Below are 21,708 nucleotides of genomic sequence, written 5' to 3' on the forward strand. Positions count from 1 at the left end.
AGTTCTTTTAATATGTAAAGTGTGAGCAATAAAGTTTAAATAACAAATCTATACATTTTCACGCAGTCTCTTATCCTAGCTTTGACAGGAACAATATCATAACAAAGAAACTTGCTTTACTTCTGACTGAGCAGCACCAGCTGACTCGTGTCACAGGTGGCTGATCATCTGCCTCGGGAAGCCTGTCCGTCTCCAGCCGGTGAATAGATGGTTTACTGGGCTGTTATGAACTGTGAGTTAAGGTTAAGGAGCCAAACTGAGCCTGTCCTGGATACTTCCCTGATCTACAGTAAAAGTACACAGCATGTCTTTAGTATTCAGTGGGTCAGTCTTTGGCATCATATCCGTGAGTGACTGGATAAGTTACTCTACAGATCCTCACCCAGCATTGTGGATGATGGAGACACCATCTGCATAAACCCTCTCAATAAGTTCCATTCCCACAGGATGGTAGACGGCCTACTACTATGGTCAAAGCCAAAGTAGCACGCTGGGGTCAGATTGTCCTCTGCTAACGAACTTAGAGAATTAGACACACTTAGTCGTCTGTCTCTCTGGTAATGTTTCTATCCGTTAATCAAGCGGATGACATTTTCTGGACAACTTTCATTTGCAGCAATCTCATTTGTTATATTGATACAACTGTAAACAAGCGGAACCTTCGGCCGATTGGCCAATTGAATGGATGCACCAGCACAGATGTGGTCAATCGTACTTCAGTTCTTCCTTTGGGACTTATTTGGTTTTCACAATGTACGCTTCATGTTTGGCTACCCACAATGTTTGGGGCTATCTCGTTGTTATGATCAGTGACCTATGCACTTTTGTAAAACTCTCTCTTGGAAGTTGCATTGGATAAAAGCTAAACGCATAAATATACATGTAAATGTTACTGGCTATCAAGAGACACTTTCAATGCAGGTGTTGAATTGTTCTTGCCTTCACGCGATACTCAGTTTGAACATTTTAAATATAAACAAACAAACTTTAGAACATACATTTGTTTTATTTCCTGAGATGTTTTTATATACAATCTACCAATTTAGATCTACATTATACATACATTGTATAATGTATTATACATTGTAAATTATAAATATAGAAATATATACATCAGTTCAAAAACAATCTGCTTTGAAAATAAGTAAATATCTCTCAATGCAACAGTATAATAGTTGGCTATTTGTAAAGGAACCACTACATACTGGGTTCTGTAACTTAATCATGTGGAATAGCTAAATCACACTTATACATATGCATACATTAGTTGTATAAGATGGTTCTTAAGCATTGTTAAGTATCAATATATCACAATAAGGTAATCCTTCAGCTTCCTAACTGCAGAACTGTTGGTTGAAGACCTCAACCTCTTTATTCAACTGAACATGTTTAAAAGGCTTTTCTGTACTCGTAATCATCTTTATATAGCAGCTGCAGGAAATGCCTTCACATTTTGTTGCAGCAGAGTTCATCTTTTACAGTGTGTGTGTGTTTTCTTTTTCACTAAGGATCTATAGATGCTGTCCTCTGTGTCGATCTTCTCTGTACTGTATTTGCTTTCTGCTTAGTATTGTCTTGTGATGCATTGCTGTGTGTGTGTGTGTCTATGTATGTATGCTTGTGTGTGCGTGTGCACATCGAAGGGGAGAGCAGCTGACGGCGTGTGTCCGTGCGCTCACCGGTCCAGCCAGCGTAGTGTGGGATAGCGCTCAGACAGAGTTCTGCGGAGCTGGCTAGCCTGGCTCTTATCCCTGGTTTCCACCACACACTCCACCTGTCAGGACATGCACACAGTTAACTCCTGCCACTCATGACATCATCACGCACGCGTGCGCCGAACTAAGCTAATTACACATGAAGATTGACCCTCAGTGTCTGTCTGGTTAGATAGTTGCTGGATATATAGCGTCCCATGGGGGTATATTGTTCCTCTTAGGGTTTCCCTTTCTTTTAAAAACTGTACGTGTGTCCGATCAGAACCTGTTGTTAATAGAAACACGTGGCCAAATACCTCCATACAGTTCATTCAGGATCACACACTGCACTGTAATGTAAGTACGTTCGTTGTGCTCGATCCAGAATGCACCACTTTTGCTGCAAAACCCCCAGTGGTGCCTGAGCCAAGGTTACCATGGTGATGCTGGTGCAAGAAGGAGCTGTTTAATGGAATGGAGGAGGGAGGGGGGAAGAGGAACTGGGGGGGGAAGTTGTGCCTACCTGAACCTTGAAGAGATCTGCTCTGTCGCCGTGGCTCCTGTGGCAAACATCCAACAACCTGAGACAGGAAGAGAGAGAGAGAGAGAGACAAGCACAGAGTCACATCAACATGACACATAAAAAGAACACTGTACTGAACATGGGAAAGGATAGGGAAAATAAGTATTGAGGGAGGAAAGGGAACTTAATTAGATCCTTTCTCCCCATCCTGTCAGAGAAGCTGTCGTGCCAGCTAAAGCCTCCCATGGCTTATTCTGCAAGATCGGATGTGAGAAGAACCGGGTCAGTAGCATTACTGGGAGAAGCCTAACTATACACACTCATCTCTCCAGCCACATCAACCACACATTAAGACAGAGGCAAATGATTCACTGTGGCAGTACAAGGTTAGGGGCAACCTCAACTTGAAAACTCACTTTGGAGTAAGTGTTTGTCTAGTCCATGTGTGTATTTGTGTGTGTGTGGATGTGTTTTCATTTATAATCCATGAAGCCACTCCTTAATCTCATCGGGCCTGGCATGTGCCACAGTCCATTTCCACCTCCCTCCCACCCTGCTCCCATTGTGTCCAGCTCACCTGACATCCTCTCGGGCCAGCATGTCCAGTAGCTTGGCCATGTCTCCTGGGAAGTCTCCCAACTGTACTGTAAACTTGCTGACCCGGTCATCCAGAACCAATGCCCGATCCACACACTGCCGGACCAGGTCCAGCTCCATGTTGGCGCTGCTCACCACCACAGCAACCCTCAATTGACAAAAAGGATTTAGTACTCACGTTGATAGCAGGGATAAACTGTCTTTTTGCTTAATAGTAGATAAAAATGATTTAGTACTCAACACCCAAACTATACCAAAAAGCATAGTATACTAAAACTATACTATAAATGTTTTGGGTCAAAACAAACAGAATGTGTCTGTTTAAGTTTGTGCTTGGCTGTGTTGATCTCACTTTTTGCCCTTCAGCTCAGGTAGTTGGCCGGCCAAAATGGCCGCCAGTCCCATCGCTCCCTCTGTGTCCACAGTGGCACGCTCAAACTCCTGGAACCTCAACATGGCTACCAGGGAGTCCTCCTCGCTATGAGACAACAGAGGCAGGAATCACTGACCACAGGACAATAACAGGTGCTATTCCATGCTCCAGGGAATGTGTAAATCCCTGGTGTGGATATAGTCCGTACACATGCAGCCCATTGTACATTGACTTTAGATGGATTGATTTTAGTACACTCTTTTATCTAAAACAACGTCAAACATTATTTCAGTAGGTGGGGCCAAGGAATGATCTGTATTGTAACCAAGTGCAACTGTTCAACCATACCTGACTGAGATGACTTTATCCACTAGTTTCTTAGCCAGCTGGAAGTTGTGGGTACCCAGTGAGTGTTCAACCAGGTCTGCGGTGAGAGAGAAGGTTGATATCACAGTCTGGCTGAGGGACAATGAATGAACAAAGGGAAAAGACTAGAGACATAGTTTACCTCCATAGAGCTTATTGTTGGGAGTGATGTGCATGTCTTTGACTGGACTGTCTATTTTAAGGGATTGTAGTAGAAGAGGATATCCTTCTGGTTCCACTCCCTGTGAAAGAGACGTTTGGGACAAAATGCTTCAGCTACTCATTCAGACTTGCATCATTCAGTAATGTTTTTTGGAAGTATTTAGTAGTATTAAATGGTAATAGTTTGGAAATATGAAGTAGAGTTGGGGGACACTTACAATGACCATGATGCGTGAGTTGAGGTGTTTGATGGCGACCGCTGTGCCAGCCAGTAAGCCACACTGCCCACCAGCAGGCACAATGACAGCATCTAGTTTGGACACCTGCTCATGGATCTCCATGCCCATTGTTCCCAGACCTGCCAGGTATACAGCACTGTCATCCCTGCACACCAGAGAGAGAGAAATCAACATTAAATTGAATACCTTAGAGTTCGTGTAGTGCAGGCTGTACCACCAGTGTCTCACGTCCATCAAACTGCAGAATGTATCATGCAAGGAAAGCTGGAAGATACAGTCGAATCAGAAAGGCCAGGTCAGGCCTAGTGTGACTCACTCTTCCAGACAGAGGTATCCGTTCTCCTTGGCCAGGTGGCGGGCATGGTTGAGGGAGTCCCTGGCCGTGCTGCCGTAAGAGATGACCATGGCACCGTAGTCTCTGTAGGTCCTGAGGCGCGGCGGGGAACAGCTGGCCGGCATGATGACGAACACAGGGATCTTCAGCTCCACGGCGTGATGGGCCACGGCCATGGAGAAGTTACAGTCTGTAGCCACGATCACACCCTTCTTCTGTTGCTCCTGGAGGGGTGTGTGTGTGTGGGGGGGGGGGGGGGTGGCAGGGGTAGGTATGTGTCACACAAACACACAGACACACACATGGATGCAATGATTTATGGACGCACCCACAGATATACACACGCAGGCATGAAGTCATTTTGGAGGGGTCAGTTACCAGCGTGAGGGAGGAGAGCAGGTAGAGCACTCCTCTTTCCTTGGCCGAGCCTGTGTAGTGGAGGTGTTCCTTCTTCAGGTAGATCTCCATCCCATACTGTTTGGATAGTCTGGAGTACTAGGAGCACAAACAACAACACGTTCTCATCCCGGCCATCTTTATGCTGTGGAACCCAAAGTCGGCAAAATTCGTCGACAGTTGGTTCAGTGACACAGGATGTTAGCTTTCAATACATGGAGATATCTGATCTATGGGAGCTTTCATGCTTCAGAAACCCAGTACATCAGATGTTCTTTGCTGGGCTGGCATACCGTGCAGGGGGTCTTCTGTATCCCCGACTGTATTTTGAAGGCAGCAGCACTAATGTCCTCAAAGCGGAGGTACTCGGATGTAGGCTTGGGGACAGCTTTGCTTTCACTGTCTCTTTTCTTGCTGGTTTTGGGGGGGTCCTTTAGTTGAATCTCCGGGGTGCCTTCGACCTTGATCTCCCAGGTCTTCACGTCGCCGTTCAGGAGATCCTCTTCCCCAAAGTCCTTGAGGCGCTCTGGCTCGATGAGCGTGGCGCGGCGGCTCAGGGCGCCGTTGCAGACGTGGCTGGTCTTGCTCGAGGTGGGCCCCTTTGTGCTGGCCTTCCTGGCGCTCTGGCGCTCCTCCTCACTGGGGGGGGGGGGGGAGAAGGAGAAAGAGAAGAGAAAGAGACAGAGAGAGAGAGAGAGAGAGAGAGAGAGAGAGAGAGAGAGAGAGAGAGAGAGAGAGAGAGAGAGAGAGAGAGACAGACAGACAGACAGACAGACAGACAGACAGACAGACGGACAGACAGACAGAGGAGAGCGAGAGAAGAGGAGACAGAATGAGCCCTCTAGATGTGCAGCCATATTTTTTCTCTGTGGCTTTTCGGTACAGAAAGCAGCATATATAAAGGAGCTTTGTGGAAGAGAAATGAGGAGAGGCACAAAAGTTAGATGAGGAGAGAAATATATTTTGTTTGTGTGTGTGTGCGCACATGTCTGTGTGTGTGTTTGAGCATGTGTGTGTGCATGTGGACGTGTACAGTATATGTGTACGTGTGCGCCTGTGATCCTGTTGACAGGTAAGCCTTGCCTATTCTGTGGACATGAACAAAGTCGACCTTGGTCTGTGGACAATGGAGGATAATCCACACAGATCATTCTCAGGGTAGGTAGGACTGCCTCATGACAACAAAAATAGGAGCAGTTCATCACCTCTTAATTGACGGTAGTCCCTAAACACATGCACCCACACACGGCCTATCCAGATTGAATGAAAGACAGATTAATTTTATTAGACAACATGTTGTCTTTTTATAGTTGAATTGGTGACAGATATATCTTCTGAATGATTTGCTGAGGTATTTCAGCCCTGCTACTGGCACGCAGCATTTAAACAAAGTAATCTGAGAGAATCGGATTATCTGACAGACGATAGAATTAGTATTTTGGCTTTGCAGTATGACATGTATTTTTTATTTTTTTTTAAATTATAAATAAAGTAAAGTATATTAAACTGAGACAATGAATATACAAACCATTCAGATAACATTGCAGCCACATACGCTTCGTCATCACTCAAACTCATGAAAAACACCAACTAAGTAACTTAGTCTTGTCATGAATGTAAAAGGTCACAATAATCTCTCATAATTCTAATATCTCCACACTCAAATCAAATGTAATTAATAGCGTTTCAAACTGTCTGCTGTGACAAATTAACCTTTCCACAATTTCCCTTTAACGGTTGAATTTGATGAATAACAGATGAGTACTGAGCCCTGAGGCATTACTCCAGTGAAGACACGTTCTCATGTTACCATCACGCCCATGTCACACACAAAGGTACAGGACACCAGCAGATGGAGACATCAGCCCAAACTAGGATTTTTCAGTCACTTTGCCAGCCATAGTCCTCTGACTGGAGATCCCGACCGCTGCTAATAATATCATCAGCTAAGCCGAAAACACTTCTGTAACCTCTTACCTTATTCCCTGGTCTGACCTTGTGACGCCTGTACTCTTTCACACCATGCCCTCTCTACCTCCCCTGGTAATACCTCACCTTCTTTTTCTCTAACCATGCAGCCGAGTTTTGAAATAGCCAATTATCTGTCTCTATGTCTGTGTCAGTCTCTGTTTGTCTCTCTCTTTCTCTCACTCCTCTTCTCTTCATCCCTCATCCCATTTTTCCCATGGGGATTCGATCTGTCCATTTTGATTACCTGGCTCTAGGGAGCATGTAGAGGATGAAGGAGACAAGGAGGCGGAGAAAGTAGTATACCAGAGCGAAGAAGGCAGGCAGGAGAGCTTTATTGCTCCAAGGGTCTGAAAAGGGTTTCAGGGGGTCATGAGCAGAGGCAGGGGGGTTCCACACTACTTCTACCATTTCGGATTGAGTTGGGGAGTCTGGAAGATCGAGAGGAGATGTAGATAAAGCTTTGGATGTGGGGACAGTCGTGGGGACGGCTGTCAAGGATGTGGTGGAAGTTTTTGCTTGAAGTGAGGGAGGAAGAGAGGGAGTTGGGAGAATGGAGGACACTGGAGCCTTCAGAGAGGGATGACTGTGGGGAGAAGGCGGGGGTGCAGGAGAAGGAGGGGGATGGACAAGAGGAGGCTCAGAGAGAGGAGGCCAAACTAGTGGCAGTTCAGCTTTAGGAGGTGCAGCCTGAGTCCTAGCCTCCTCAGGATGGGGGTTCTCTCCTGCTGGGGTGGGGGGTCCCTCCTCCTCTACAGGAGGGCTTTGGGAAGGGGTGGGGGTCTCAGGGGCCGCAGTATCCCACCTCTGCCAGAAGGGGTCAGACTCCTCTCCATCGTGGGACCCAAGTTCCTTTGGTGAGAAGCCATCGCTCAAGTAGTTGGCGTAGAAAAACTGGGCCGCAAAGTTCATCGTCGTTGGCAGACCTCCACTGCACCGCTTTAGTCCCAGACTGCTCACCGTCCCTCTGCCGCTTGCCCCTGGTCCTCCCCGGGTCTGTGACGAACAAGGCCTCACGAGGTGGAACACAGGAATACAGGGATACAGACTCAGAGCGCTCCCACGGTCACAATGCGCTGACCGCTCTCTCTCTCGTCGGGGCAATTTAAGGAGGGATTACTCAGGCCACATGCTCTCCAGACCCGCCTCCCGCCCCCGGGGCCCCGCCCAGACGCTCTATTCCGGTCGCAGACCTAGATTAAACCCCCCCCCCCCCTCTGTGACGTGTTCTAATCAGAAGCTCTAAAAGGATAGCTACAGACTTAAGGTTTATCTAAGGAACAATGATCTGAAGGGTGGATGTAGGAGCCGGCAGACAGGGAGGCTGGGTGGGAGATGAGACTGTGGTCTGCACCGGATGGAGGAGCAGATGGGGTGATAAGTAGGTGAAAGGGAGAGAGGAGAGTTGAGAGAAAAAGAGAGTCGGCCTGAGACATTGTGGGGTGGGTCAAGAGCCAGAAAGAAAACGATAGACAGACGGGAAGAGAGAGAAAGAGACAGAAGCAAGGGGGTGAGGTGTTGGGTAACGACCCGGCGTGCAGATAATACTCACATCCAGAGGCAGATCAGAGGACAGAGGTCTCCCCCACCTCTGAACTTTGACCTAGCTAGCAAAGACGCAAAGCGCTTCCACAAAGTCACAAGACCAATGGACATGAGTCAGTGATCCCCTCCATTCCTCAGACTTTAGTCTTTGACTTAACCCACTTAAGAGAACAAAGTCCTTCAGGATGTGCAGTTGTGTAATGTTGGAGACTGCTGAAAGAAGAACATTTCCTAAAACTGTTGACTGTTGCAATCAACTGACTGACCACAGACCCTTTCATTCTGTCAGGTGTGTGTGTGTGCTTATGTGTGTGTGTACTTTTTCAATGTCCAGATCCAGGACCAAGTCATTGTGCGCTCTCTTTTAGACAATGAACCTTGACTTCAATCTTGGCTGGTAGGCTCACTTCCTTTATAAAGTATACTAAGAACAATTAAACAACATTAGTGGCATGAGGCTCTTACGTAGCTTCTGCTTGGGATTGGCCTTGGCAGAATAGCCAGGGAGGGAGCCAGGAGAGAAAACAAAGAGAAAAGTCACTCACTGCTGAGGGTCATAACGACATCCTAAATGCTTTAGACTAGAAGGTCATTAAGAAGACGTTAGAAGATGAGGATAACAGGGAGACTAACCCTCTTTTTGTCTCTCCCCCTTCTCAGTTTATTGTTTGGGTTAGGGTTAGGGTGTCTCTCTCTCTTTCTCTCTCTCTCTCTCTCTCTGGTCTCTCTGGTCTCTCTGGTCTCTCTGGTCTCTCTGGTCTCTCTCTCTCTCTCTCTCTCTCTCTCTCTCTCTCTCTGGTCTCTCTCTCTGGTCTCTCTGGTCTCTCTGGTCTCTCTCTCTCTCTCTCTCTCTCTCTCTCTGGTCTCTCTCTCTGGTCTCTCTCTCTCTCTCTCTCTCGGTCGGTCTCTCTGAATCTGTCTGTATCTATGTTTGTCTCTCTCTCTCTCTCTAATCGTTCCAAGTTCCAATGTTGTTGCTGGAATGACCATGGGAAAATGCTGTCCTGTGAGTGTATTTGTGTGTGGTTGTTTGAAAGAGTGACAGGATGATCCCATCACCTCTGTGTCTCCATTGCAGGGCCAAGCAGTCTGTGACACTGCAGGTCAGCGTGACAGAGGATGGACACTGGCTGGGGGCCAAAATTGTTTTCATGTTACCTACGAAATGTATGATGTGGAATACAAACTTCACTTACGTAATGTATAGAATCCACCTCCATCCATTGTTCTTAATATGGAACAGGACTGTAAGCTCCTGTTCTGTGTTCTTTTTATATAATCCACTTAGATAACTATCATCCCTCTCCTCTTGTCCTTTATCTGTGTATTTACTGTAACATGGATCCAAGGACAAGGAGAGCAAAGGGCTCATCCTCTCCACTGTTCCACCTCTCTCTTCTCCTTCCCCCTTGTTTGATCCCCTCACTTGCTTTTCCCCCACTTTCTCACTTGTGCTTAACCCTCCATAGATCTTCTTAAGTGGCCAGACAGTGACCACCTGACCAAGCCAAAGACTAGTCTAGCCATGTGTAGTACATAAGACTCTCTGTGGTGTTTGTGTGTGGACTGAACACTGAGTATTTATATGAATGTGTGTGTGTGTGTGCATTTTGTCAGCACATCCCAATAACAATTTATAAACAGTTCACAAACAGACATTCTACTGCTCCTCATCAGTGGTTTACTATTGGCTTGCAGTGTTCACTGCAAACAGGCAGTCTAGAATCTGTAGAGTCCTGCTCTTACCCCAAAATGTCCCTCCCTCCCTCTCTCCCTCTCTTGCTGCCTCCCTCGCTCCTTCTCTCGTTCCCTCCCTCCACCTCTAGCCCCCTCCCAGATAGAGAGCTTTTGTTCTGCATTTAATGTTTTCATTAGGAAACTGGGCGCAACCCAGTGAGAAGGGGGAGAGAGAAAGGGTGACTGTGGGGCAAAGACTGACAGAGGAGAGTGAGAGAGAGCGAGGGGGAAAGGAGCTTGTTATAGACCAGTTATAAATCAGGAATTCTGTGAGCACTGAAAACATTGTAAGTAGTTCTGCTTCTCTATCCCTCTCTCTGTCATACCTATTCCTACCTATTCCTATCTGTGCTAGCGCAGGTTACAGTTTCTGCTCTCTCTCTCTCTCTTCAGCTGGACTCCAGGCTTCCTGTCCACCATGACCCGCCCCTTCACCTCCACCCTTGGGCTCCTCATGCTCCTCATTGGCTTCGCAGTGGCAGGTAAGTGACACGTTTGGGTGTAGCAGGGCTCAGAGGTCAGGGTGGAGCGTTCAGTGGACACGGAGGCTTGTGTCAACAAGCCATGAGTAGATGGCAGGCTGCGATGGAGATGTGTGCTTAATCATCATTGGGGGATTGTTTTGGGAGTAGCTTTGTAGGACTGAAAACAAGTTGACATTTAATTGGGTCCTTGTACGTGAACATGTCACAATTTCTCTATAAATGCTCATATCTTTTGTTTCCAGTCTAAATATGTTTTTCTGAGTTGCATGCAGCTTTCAATCTGCATATACTGTAAGAGTTTCTTCCCAATGTTGTGTATGTGTGACACGTGTCTGAAAGTATGGAGTACTTTACGGGGGTGATGGTTGGATGAAAATGTGTGTTAAATGTGTGTGTGTGTGCATGTGCATATCTACTAAGTACATCTGTTTCTTATTGTACTGAAGCTCTTGCATTGCTTCAAGTAACTCTGTCACAACAATCAAATATTTATTGACAAAAACTCTTCCTCAAGCATGTAGTTTCGGCCATTTCCATCTTACTAACAACCTTTCAGAGAAACTCACAAAAATGTTGGCTGTCCACACATAAGCAGCTCTGTGTAACATCACGCAGGGTTGAGAAATCACTTTTGATGAGGCCTGTGTGTAAATGTGAATGACTTCACACGGCAGGAATGACCAACTGCAGAACATACACACACATACACACACACACACATACACACACTGGTTTCCCAACACCGTATTGATCCAGGATAATTTGGGAAAACAAGGGAAGTGTTGTCTTTCGCATGGCCAGAGCATTAGGAGAGCATGTGGGGAGGATCCCTGGTGCCCTGACCTCATGCTTTGGCCTGAGCTAGCTTCTCAATGACATATCCCACTGAGTACCCTGACTGCCCTCCTGCAGAGTGGAACATTAGGACGAACACTTACAGGCTAACATAAGACACAGGTAACAGCATAAACCCCACTCACACAGAAACAATCATACGCACACAAACAAACTACGCATTACCGGTAAGGGCCAGTTCGCAGGGAGGATTGTGTGTGTTCCTATCTGTGGGATGCTGTGTGTTTTTTTCCTATGGTCTGTTTCCTCTGAGTGTGCTAGTCAATTTGTTTTAACCCCCTGCTGCAACTGGGACATAATACACACAGGACTGTTCATTCATCACACACATCATCATCCATTTCTCTCCTGCTCTCTCGCCCCCACTTTCAAGAAATGTACACACATGCACACACACTCCCTAGACGCACACACACACACACACATTCCCATGACCCCCCTCCCCCCTTCCGCATACACACCACACACTCTCCCTTGACAGGGTTTGCTGTTTGTGGTCTTTTGGTGCCCCTCTACAGTCATGGCCAAACCAGAAGTCAGAACAATTGGGAATACTGGCATGCGGCAACAAACCACCTCACTCCAATTACAGATGCTAGACTGTAGTGGAATCAGAAAATTCAGGCATTTCCCGTTTTAAGAAAGAGTCTTCCTGTGTTGACGTGGATGATCATCGATCATCTGATGGATTTTTCTTACACTTTACTTGATTCGCTCCCAACAAATTGATCTCTTTTACAGTTATGAGAAACCTAGTTTTCAAGAATAGCTTCCCTTGCAATCGAACTTTGCCAAACAGCTCATAGTCTAACCCCCGAACTTAAAGGACACACGGACAGTCCTCGGTCTGTGAATATCTGAAAAGCTGAAACCGACATCTGGCGTGTTTGATACGTTCATTGAGAGAAATCTGAAGCAAAGCTCCTATCTCATGTCCATTTGCAGATCTGCTTGGCTCCTCTCCTGAAAATATTTGGCATGTCACGGGCCTGTGTGTAATGAAGCTTATAAAACGGTTCTGTGGGAGAGCTCTATAAAAACAGCAGAGTCGGTGCTAACTCACCACTGCTCTTGGCAGGGCACTGGAGGGCCGTCGGAGGCCTTCAGAAAAACTCAAGTTCCTTATCTGCTGTTTATACTGTACTGTACTGTACTGACAGGCAGGCTATGGACAGCTGTGGACAGGAGAGATTAATCGTGATACTGTGGACCGTTACATGAACAGTGTGTTGTATTCTGACAACTCTGTAGCTTTTAGTATGAGTTTAAGAGAGATGTAAGAAGGTAAAATGGAGGCTGTTGGCATGTAGAGGGCAGAGTGTGTACAGTACCAGTCCTGTGATGATGTAAAAACAGGAAGTGGAAGTATGCAGTGGAGAAAACACAGGACTCGATACAGCATTTTAATTTAATTTTTTATTTAACCTTTATTAAACCAAGAAGGGGTCCTTGACAAGTTCACAAAATAATCAACAAAGTCAGTTGAAGGAATACCTTTAGCAGATTCTGGCCTCTTTCTGGAATGACACTATTAAATGCAACACTTTTGAAAACAAACTTCAGCCTGGAGAGAGAACAAACTATGAGCTTCAAAGGGGAAGGATAATTGGTCACATAAACACTTTACAGTCAAGAGAAATAGGTGGAACAATGTATGGAGTCAGTCTCCACCCAGCAACCAACAGCCATTAAAAAGCACTTTGGTTACAGCTGACCACCTCATGGTTCCTGAGAGCTGGCGTCCTCCACCCACATGTGCACTGACTACATCAGACATTAAAAAGGATGTCAGTGAATGAGAATGTGCGGACATTGCTCTAGACTACAGTCTCTGGAACAGCTGCATCTTCTCTTCATTTATTCTAAGGTCACTGAAATGGCCTTATCTGATCCCAGTTCAGTTTGTAGCAGCACTGTGTCAGCAGAAACAAAGGCCTGGTCCTGGGCTGTGGTGTACTGAGTGGCTGCCTTGCAGACTGCCTGACTGCAGAGATGCAGAGGGTAGCTAATAGGAAACACATGGAGTGAGCAGTGAACATTAAAGGGAAGGAGGAAGAGAGGGAGGGAGGGAGATGGGAGGGAGATGGAAGAGAGATAACATTTGTGTATGAGAAAGACAATCAAAATGAGTCTGAAAGTTTGATGTAATGGTACTGCACTCGAATGGTATACTTTGTAATGTGCCATGGAATGATGTGATGACCCTGGAACTGTATTGTTTTGTTTTAGGACCTGCTGAGTCGAACCTCCTGCCCAGGACTGTCCGGGCGAGTGCCTGTCAGGAACATGGATCTCTCCATAACAGACTGGATGTAGTCGAGAAGGTTAAGTCAAATTTGAAAGAGCCTTTTATAGAAATGGGAGTTGTTTACAGAGAAGACATTTTAGATCCCATCTAGACCCATCAGTGTTTCTCCCTGAACATAAACTCCCGTGGCATACTGTTGACCCAGTGTCCCCTCTCTGTGCTCTGCAGCGTGTGGAAGAAACCGTCAGCAAATTGGAGACAGAGCTGGCTCTTCTGCTGGATGCCATTGAATCCCCTGAGTGGAGCCCCCTGCTGGACACCAGAGGCAAACCTGAGGTGGACATCCTGGATGGTCAGGGAGAGAAAGGAGGCTCCTAAACCAACCATAAACAGGAAACAGAACAAGAACTAGTGTTGGTGTAGAAAGCTACTGACTGTGTAAGTCAGTCACTTAGAGGAAGTAGGAGTGAGGATTTACGTAACTGACATGGACAGACTCTTAAATATACTTTACTTTAGTTCCAAACCTGTACTGTTGTATTGTATGCTACATTGGACCTAGCATGTCCTATATACATCCTGTAAACCAAAACAAGCCCCTTTCTAGAGAGCACACAGGCTTATGTACAAGGTGGTACAGTTGATAGATCTCGACACTAATTCTTAAATACACTCGTCTAATCCTCCAGCACTCTTCTCCTTTTGTCTGTCTTAGCCTCTAAACCATTTTCTCACCAAGACTGACACACATCTTGAGGTCAAGTGTACTATACCATCTTCAAAACAGTGTGTTGTTATCAAGTCTCAAATGAACCTGTATCTGCTGCTGTATCACTGTGGCCCTCCTGTGGTAGTTTGCTACACAAAACAGAACATCATAATAAACAAGTCAGTCTATTTTACTGGGAGGAGTTCATTTTATTTATCAAAGCAGTTAAAGCAGCATGTTTCAATACACCGAGCAGTTTGAATAGGTACAGTACAAGGCTTTCACTGGGACCCCAGCTCGGAAGTGTATTCCCCCGAAGATTTCTACGATACAGAACATAAGGCAAAACATAACCACTTTAGAGAAGGGTGACTCTTATTGAAAGTGTTTTTTCGACAGAACACTACTGTTACATTACATAATGGTTCTACAAGGGCTGGACATTATAGCTGTGAGGATAATGACTGTGAACCAATTGATGGGGAAAGTGCTGTTGCTTATTCTCGATGCCTTTTGAAATGTTATTAATGTTAAGATGGGTACTTACAACTTAGTTCATTTTTGGGTGTTTATGCAAACAGGATTAAATCAGAAATGGTGAAACTGCATTGATATCACTGACATAAAGGACAGTACCATGGTTTCGTATTGTAACTTTGATATCATCAACATTTTAAAACTATCCTGTCAATAATAATAAATTTATAAATTATTGACACATAATTACATACCCACATTTGACCATTAAAACAGTTTATTCTGATTGTGTAGACAGTTTTAAGACGTCGGTTCCAAGTATTGGTTGGGTTTTTACTCACAATATCTGTAGTCTGAGGACAAACATTCTTCAAATCCTATGGATTCTTTGCCACACGAACACTACCAAAGCACATAAACCTAGACTTACCCACAGGAACACTGAGCGCAACAGCTTGACAATTTACCATCCACTCAGCAAGGAAGCAGCTTGGAACATACCATAAAGACAATCTATTGGATACCAGAATTACTGCATATCATCTCGAAATATCATGCTGTCTATGAAACGTTGGGAATAAATAATTTATACAGTCATATATGAGCTAATCTTGCTCAGCAAACTTGTAAATCAAACAGACAGTCAAGCAGGACGGGGCTAAGGTGATTGGATGTCAATCACTGAAGCCATGTACAAGTTGGGGTACGCTAGTGCCAGTGGCTTGCACATGCACACATCAGTCTTTGTGACCCTAGCATCACGCTCTTGCACACTCCTGCTGTTAACACGGTCAGCGCATGCAAAATAGAAAGGTTTGAGTAGGGTTAGAGACTAATCAAGTTTATCCCCATCATGTTTTAAAGATGTTTCTCAACTGCCTCATAACGTTTCCTTTCAGAGGCATCTTCGTTCAAATATAGAATCTAATGGTATTTTACTATTCCCGAAAGAATTTTGTATATTTATACTAACAATAAATGATTGTATACAAATGATTTTCACTCGCAGAAGGAACACTGAATCTATACTCTACAGAGAAGAAACGTACATTCACACACTCAAGTTCCTTAGAAATGGCTATGCAAATGGTAAAAAAGCTTTGGCATATTTGCCTACAAGTTGTGCCTGCACACTTGGAAATAAGATCAGAACAACACCGTATGAAGATTTGGCTTCATACAACTGTTAGTTTAGTTACATGTAGTTTAGTAAGCAGTCCCACATAAAACTGTGGAGAGTTAGGTTAGGCTATTTACACAATTCTACTTATCAGGCCTTAGGGGTTTTAAGGTGGACTATGCTACATGTTCCCAGATATCCAGGCTGAGATTTAATGGCACCACCTTAAAAGTACCACTATCACTAATCAACTAAAGAACTCAAAGTATCTACACAGCTACACAAACCCAACATAGCCCCGCAACTGTTTCCGTAAGAGAGTTGTTTAGGATTAACAATAGTCTTCAGTGATCTTCCACACGTTCCACTCCGAAAAACTGTAACACTGCTTAGAGGTCCTTGAAGCGGCCAGATGGAGGTGAATCCTGTGTGGTTCCTTCGTGGGACAACGTTGTGTGCGACAGTTCTCAGAGCATGTAGGCATGGTCAGAGACACGACACTGAGGTACTGAGATCAACCACATAGAAATCTTTTTCTTTTCATCACCCTTTTCAAGTTACAGCATCTCTGCGAATCATATACGGTTTGGAAAAATGACTTGGCACACTACTCAATACGGAGAAAAAAGAACATACTAGCATGCAAATGCATACTGTACATGTAGCCGTAATTGCCAGGAGATTAATAACTATTGATTAACAATCAAAACCACTTCCAGTGGGTTTGTTAAGTATTGGATGCGTCTAAGTGATTAATTTCTCCCACAAAGCCTCCCTATCCTAGAGGGACCATAATGTAAGCGTTTATTCAATAAAGGTTCACTCACTTCAACTGAAACTACATATATCCTCCTTGGAAATGCTCAATTAAAATTTCCAATGCATAACACTGTATTGGCATACTGGCAAAATAGTGAACACTTAAAAAGGATATACTGGTTGTTAATATGAAAGGCATTCTGAGATATCTTAACAACTGTCATACTGTTGTTGGAAGAAAAAAAGTGATGAGAAAGAGGGGCATAGAGAGAGAGAGAGCTATGCAGGCAAAGAAAGAGAAAAGTGCCTGACTCTACTGAATAATTCAACATCACTGTCTGAGTTTGCCCTGGTAGATACATCAACACCAGGCTGAGCCTTCTTCTTCTCCTCTGCTAAAATCAACACCGCTCCCACAACAGGGCTCCTATTGCTGTCTGTGTCGTCATGCTCTTGGAACAGTGGCTTGTGATCATGGCCTCTGGACAATGACAATACTCATTACCGATCATGCTATACTGTTGGTTGCATAGAACTGAGGGGGCATTGTGGGCGGTGCCTGTCTGGAGCCTGCTGGGGGCTGTAGTGCCTGGTCGATGCTACAGAGGGGAATATAGGGGAGCTATTTTGGCTCCTGCTGTGCGTTCTTGCAGTCATGGCTAAGTAGGAAAGGTTTGAGTATCTATAGGTATGTTGCACACACACATACACTCACGGGTGCACAAACACACACACACGCGTAGTAGCCGGAGACACCACAGGGGGGCACTGTGGTGCTAGCAGCTGCCGGGTGATGAGCAGACAGAGCCGCACATGCTCAGTTTGGAGGAGGACTCAGGCTCGGGTTCGGGGTCTGGCTCGGGTTCGTCGTCCTCTGTTCCCCCCTCGGCCTCCCCATCGCCACTGGCATCGTCTCCCCCTGCTTGGGCAACACCCTCGCACTCCGCACCCTCGGATTGGCCTTCCTCCGGGCCCCTTTTCAACCTGAGACGCAGGTGGACACACGCGCACGCACAAAAACAGAGAAAGAAAGAAAGAAAGAGAGAGACAGACAGAATCAGACAAACAGAGGCGGAGAGAAAATGTGAGGGTGATTCACAATGGGAGTCTGAGTCTGCTATACCATAAGGTCCACGAATTACGGCTGAACCCAGTCATATAAATAGAAATCTGGAAAATCCATTAATTACAGTAATAAGGAAACTCCATTTGCCATGCAGGATGGCTTCCAAAGCACGCAGCAATGGCAGACACTGGTAAATAATAAATGAGGTAATAATTTAGAGCAGCGCTGAACCAATATTCTGGATAGAAGAGCAGACCCATTTTCAAAGTCTTATGAGCTTCAGCACTCGAACCCTATGATGAGTGCTCTTCATCCTGGCATAAACAATAGATAAGTCCTACAATATCAGTCAATTTATCTACAATTTACATATCTCAATTGTTTGAAAGTGGGAGGTCGCTGTCAATTGAGGAAGTAGACAGATACCAGCTATTAGATGGTCATTGGCTTCAGACATTTAGTATTTTACTACTAGAACTCCCTTCAAATGACATCAGGCAACAATAAGACTAGGGCCACCGTCGCAAACAATCTCATTAAATCTAATGAAGCATTTGTTTTCTGAGGTTGGTTATGGGTTATAGAAATGTAGAACAACACAAGATGTTTTGTTCCTTGTTCCTCTCGGTTCCTCTCGGCTGATGGGGGGCTCTTACTTCTCCCGGTTGAAGATCATGAACTCTTGCTGCACTACTTCAAGGCACTCCTGTAGATACTCATTCTCCTGTGGAGAGGAGGTGGGGGAGAGTCATCATTACGCCAACACTCACCACAGATCAATCATCACCTCAGTCACTCAACAACATGACCTGACGCGTGACAAATGGCCCTGTGTTACCCCCTTTGAAATCACGACTCTGATTTGTTTGTGTGCTTTTCCTTCAAATTGGATGTTTGGCATGGGCCGAAAATAGAACCTCATATTTCCAAAAGCACTTGGGGGCATGACAACACTACTGAAGGCTTCATAATTTAATCATCTAGGTAATAACCCAGTCTCCCCCCTCCAAACATACACACACACACACTCACACACATTTCAAGCCTGGAGAAGTGCACCAGCTATTGTTAGAGATACAAGCCTTACCCTCTCATATCACAGAGAGATCCGATCTCGATAACACAGGGAAGGTCGACTTTAATAACCAGGAGATGATAATGATTGGCTTGAGCTGATGAAAACTTGTCAGATCTCATAAATATTGATGGGTTGTCTGAAACCCATGGTAAATAAAAGTTGCAATCACGGATAGTAAGATGGTTTGGACATGGAATCTCAGTAGCAAAGTGACTGTGTGCTAGGTGCAGGGAGTGGTGCTTGGAGGGATGGGAATCTCAGCTGAGGAACAGAGTGTACTGTAATGGGTGCAGCTTGTGCTCTGGGTTGAACAGTTAACACACACACGCACAAGGTCAGAAAAGCCCAGAACCCGATTTTTCTGTCAAGTTGTCCTAAACGCCCCGTAAATGCTCATTGGTAACGGTGCATGACCAATAAGGGTGGCTGACTGGCAGGGACCCCTAGAGGTGCTGGGACACTCACAGACTGGGAATCCTTGCTGTTGTCTCTGGACCTGTTCTTGGCCAGTCTCTTCTTCTTCTTGTGGAGAGGCCGAGACTCGAGGATCATCTCCTCCAGCTCGAAGGTGGGGTCGCAGTGGAGACGACCCTTCTGCAGGAGCCACAGGCACACGTTTGAGGGGCAGGCATGCGTCATTAGGCACACACACGTGTGCATGCACGCATCCAGGCACACATACGCCCCAAATTGAAATGTTCCGACTTCATTGACATGCATTACGTGGTTCTATTCCCTTCCTAGACATACAACATAATTACCTGAACATATGAGCAAACGTAACATTATATCTATTATACTGTACGTTAAGTAGCCCACAGAATTCAGCTTTTGATTAAGTTAGTTGGCATAGTCAGTCCATAGGATGTTTGTCTGTGTGTGGTCATGTCTGTCTGATGTGACCGGTAGTAACCCTCTCACCCTCTGTGTCTTGCTCTCTCATTCAGCCTTATTAATCTGATCACTATCCTGCACTAGACACCACTGCCCTGATAATTGCATCAGAACTGTCCACACACACACAAACACACACACACACACAGCCTTAGTCTATGTGCTTGAGGCCAAGGAAGGTGATGAAAGTATTTTGGCTTACTGCTAGACACGTTGTCTGTTGTAATGTCTATAGTATGTCACCTTCTACCACTCACCGTGTGGCTCCAATCCTGATGTGTTTTCTGTAGCTTACCATCCCCTTCCCTGTCTCTCCTGTCTCACCCTCCTGCTGCCCACACCCGCTCTGCTGGCTTCTGCTTAGCATAACTGGCTGTTATTGAGTCAGCAGTGCACATAAACTATGTTATATGGCTTTATGTGTGTGCATGCGTGACTGTGATCTAGATGGTTCCCACTCACGTTGGGGACAAAGCCAGCATCCATCTTCTTCTCGTACACGGCGTCCCAGTTGACGTCAGCGAGGTAGGGAGCTGTCTGCATGTGAGACAGGCTGGAGAAACGGTGCTCGGGGTTCACCGTCAGCAACTAAGACACACACACACATTACAAAAACAGCCAATGTCACTTTTCCAGAACGAATGTCACCTACACCTACCTATGGCTTCCGGGCCATACGTGTGACAACCACACAAGCACAACATCAGAAAAACAAAATGTCACAGTCACATAAAGGCTGCGTTCCGCCTAAAAGTGTATTTTTAATTTCCTCCATATTTAAACGAACAAAAGTGAAAAAGAAATATCAAACTAGTTTGAGCACTTAGAACACAACAGTAAATCGTCGAGGCATGTTCACCAATAGGGGGCCCTCTTATGTCAGTCAAGGGAGAAATAGGATCCAAAAATCGAAACCCTCCACTGATCAGAAGGGATAAAATCAAGACCAAGATCATTTGTCAGAGGGTGAAACTCAATCTATTTGAGCGGCATCAATTATGATGGTTTCCTAATAGAGTAACAGCTGTTTGCTGTTCACCTTGGGACAGCTTAACACTATGTGATGTGCTGGGATGTGGTTCTGTTGTCATGGAAACCATCTCTCCCCCCCACTACCAAAAAAATGTCTGAAGCTGACTCATTCGTCTCCCCGGAGGCCTGGTTTGGTCTGTCTCTGTGGAGTTCAGGCATGGTTAATCGATTAGCAACAGAGCGGAATGGACCGATGCCATCACTCTGGAGCACCTTCTGACAAGTCACACACAATCGCACACATGGGCACAGAGATATAAACAGGCACACACACAGACACAAACACACACACACCCTGGGAAGTCTCTCAGACTCCATCTGTTTCTCCATCCTCCTCAGCCCCGGTCCGTACCCCTCTCTATCTCTCTCCCCTTCCCCCTGTCCCCCCCTCTACCCCACCCAGGTCAGCAGTTCTCTCTCTCTCATTCTTCCTGACCAGCCATTACACACCTTTTTACCTCCCAACCCCCGCCCCTTCCCTCAGCCTCCATTGCCTCTCCACCTGCCTACACCTTTCTGCACAAGCTCACCTTCCTCATGAGAGAGACCAGGTCTTTAGGCCAGGCTGGGCTGTACTGCACACTGACTGTGCTGAAGAGCTGCATCAGAGACTCCACTGAGTTACTGGCATGGATGTCGTAGGGTCTCTGAGAGAAAGACAGAGGAAAACCCGACACGGGTGAGAAAAAGGTCCCTAACAGCTTAGCTGCAAACACGTCAACTCCATCTCCCAGCATGCCTTACCCATCCACGCATCACTTCGAAGACCGTAACCCCTAGTGACCACCAGTCTACTTCAAAGGCATAGCCTGTGCCTCCACTGACAAAGGACTGGAAAATCTCTGGGGCTGAGAAGAGATTTCAAAAAGAAGGAAAGAAATAAGGGAAAGAGTCAATAAACAAGAATGAATCAATGACCCACAATTAAAACCACTGAAAGCCTTTCAATGTTTGAGATAGACTTCATCTTACCCATATAGGGCTTGGTTCCAGCTAAGGCTGTAGCTCTCTCGCCATTCTTGATTATCGTGGCAATGTTGAAATCTGTCAG

At 45.6% G+C, this 21,708-nt stretch overlaps 3 protein-coding genes across 3 annotated transcripts in view; 1 reads left to right on the plus strand and 2 right to left on the minus strand.

The window, feature by feature from the left end:
- Positions 1–1,422: 1,422 nt before the first annotated feature.
- On the minus strand, positions 1,423–7,564 carry LOC124473754 (L-threo-3-hydroxyaspartate ammonia-lyase). The gene is made up of 11 exons (XM_047029418.1): positions 7,458–7,564; positions 4,978–5,323; positions 4,667–4,783; positions 4,271–4,512; positions 3,934–4,099; positions 3,696–3,795; positions 3,536–3,611; positions 3,167–3,292; positions 2,795–2,962; positions 2,218–2,275; positions 1,423–1,774 (listed from the first exon to the last, which is right to left on the minus strand). The coding sequence occupies exons 1-11, from the start codon at positions 7,562–7,564 to the stop codon at positions 1,676–1,678; spliced, it is 1,605 nt and encodes a 534-aa protein (XP_046885374.1). The 3' UTR covers positions 1,423–1,675.
- A 2,486-nt stretch (positions 7,565–10,050) lies between these two features.
- Positions 10,051–14,419, plus strand: LOC124473886 (placenta-specific protein 9-like). Its single transcript, XM_047029603.1, has 4 exons — positions 10,051–10,221; positions 10,328–10,416; positions 13,504–13,598; positions 13,751–14,419. Exons 2-4 carry the CDS (start codon positions 10,353–10,355, stop codon positions 13,898–13,900), a joined length of 309 nt encoding a protein of 102 aa, XP_046885559.1. The 5' UTR covers positions 10,051–10,221; positions 10,328–10,352; the 3' UTR covers positions 13,901–14,419.
- Positions 14,420–21,708, minus strand: part of LOC124473885 (serine/threonine-protein kinase 32C) — a 42,913-nt gene continuing 35,624 nt past the window's right edge. The window contains exons 6-12 of the mRNA XM_047029602.1: positions 21,630–21,708; positions 21,402–21,505; positions 21,188–21,304; positions 20,088–20,213; positions 19,197–19,325; positions 18,310–18,377; positions 14,420–17,571 (exon numbers count right to left, since the gene is read on the minus strand). The exon at positions 21,630–21,708 is cut by the window's right edge and continues 11 nt beyond it. Of these exons, the coding sequence (XP_046885558.1) occupies positions 17,364–17,571; positions 18,310–18,377; positions 19,197–19,325; positions 20,088–20,213; positions 21,188–21,304; positions 21,402–21,505; positions 21,630–21,708 (831 nt within the window). The 3' untranslated portion in view covers positions 14,420–17,363. The remainder of the gene's footprint in view (positions 17,572–18,309; positions 18,378–19,196; positions 19,326–20,087; positions 20,214–21,187; positions 21,305–21,401; positions 21,506–21,629) is intronic.

This window comes from Hypomesus transpacificus, chromosome 11 (assembly GCF_021917145.1).
Source record: "Hypomesus transpacificus isolate Combined female chromosome 11, fHypTra1, whole genome shotgun sequence".
NCBI classification, from domain to species: Eukaryota; Metazoa; Chordata; class Actinopteri; order Osmeriformes; family Osmeridae; genus Hypomesus; species Hypomesus transpacificus.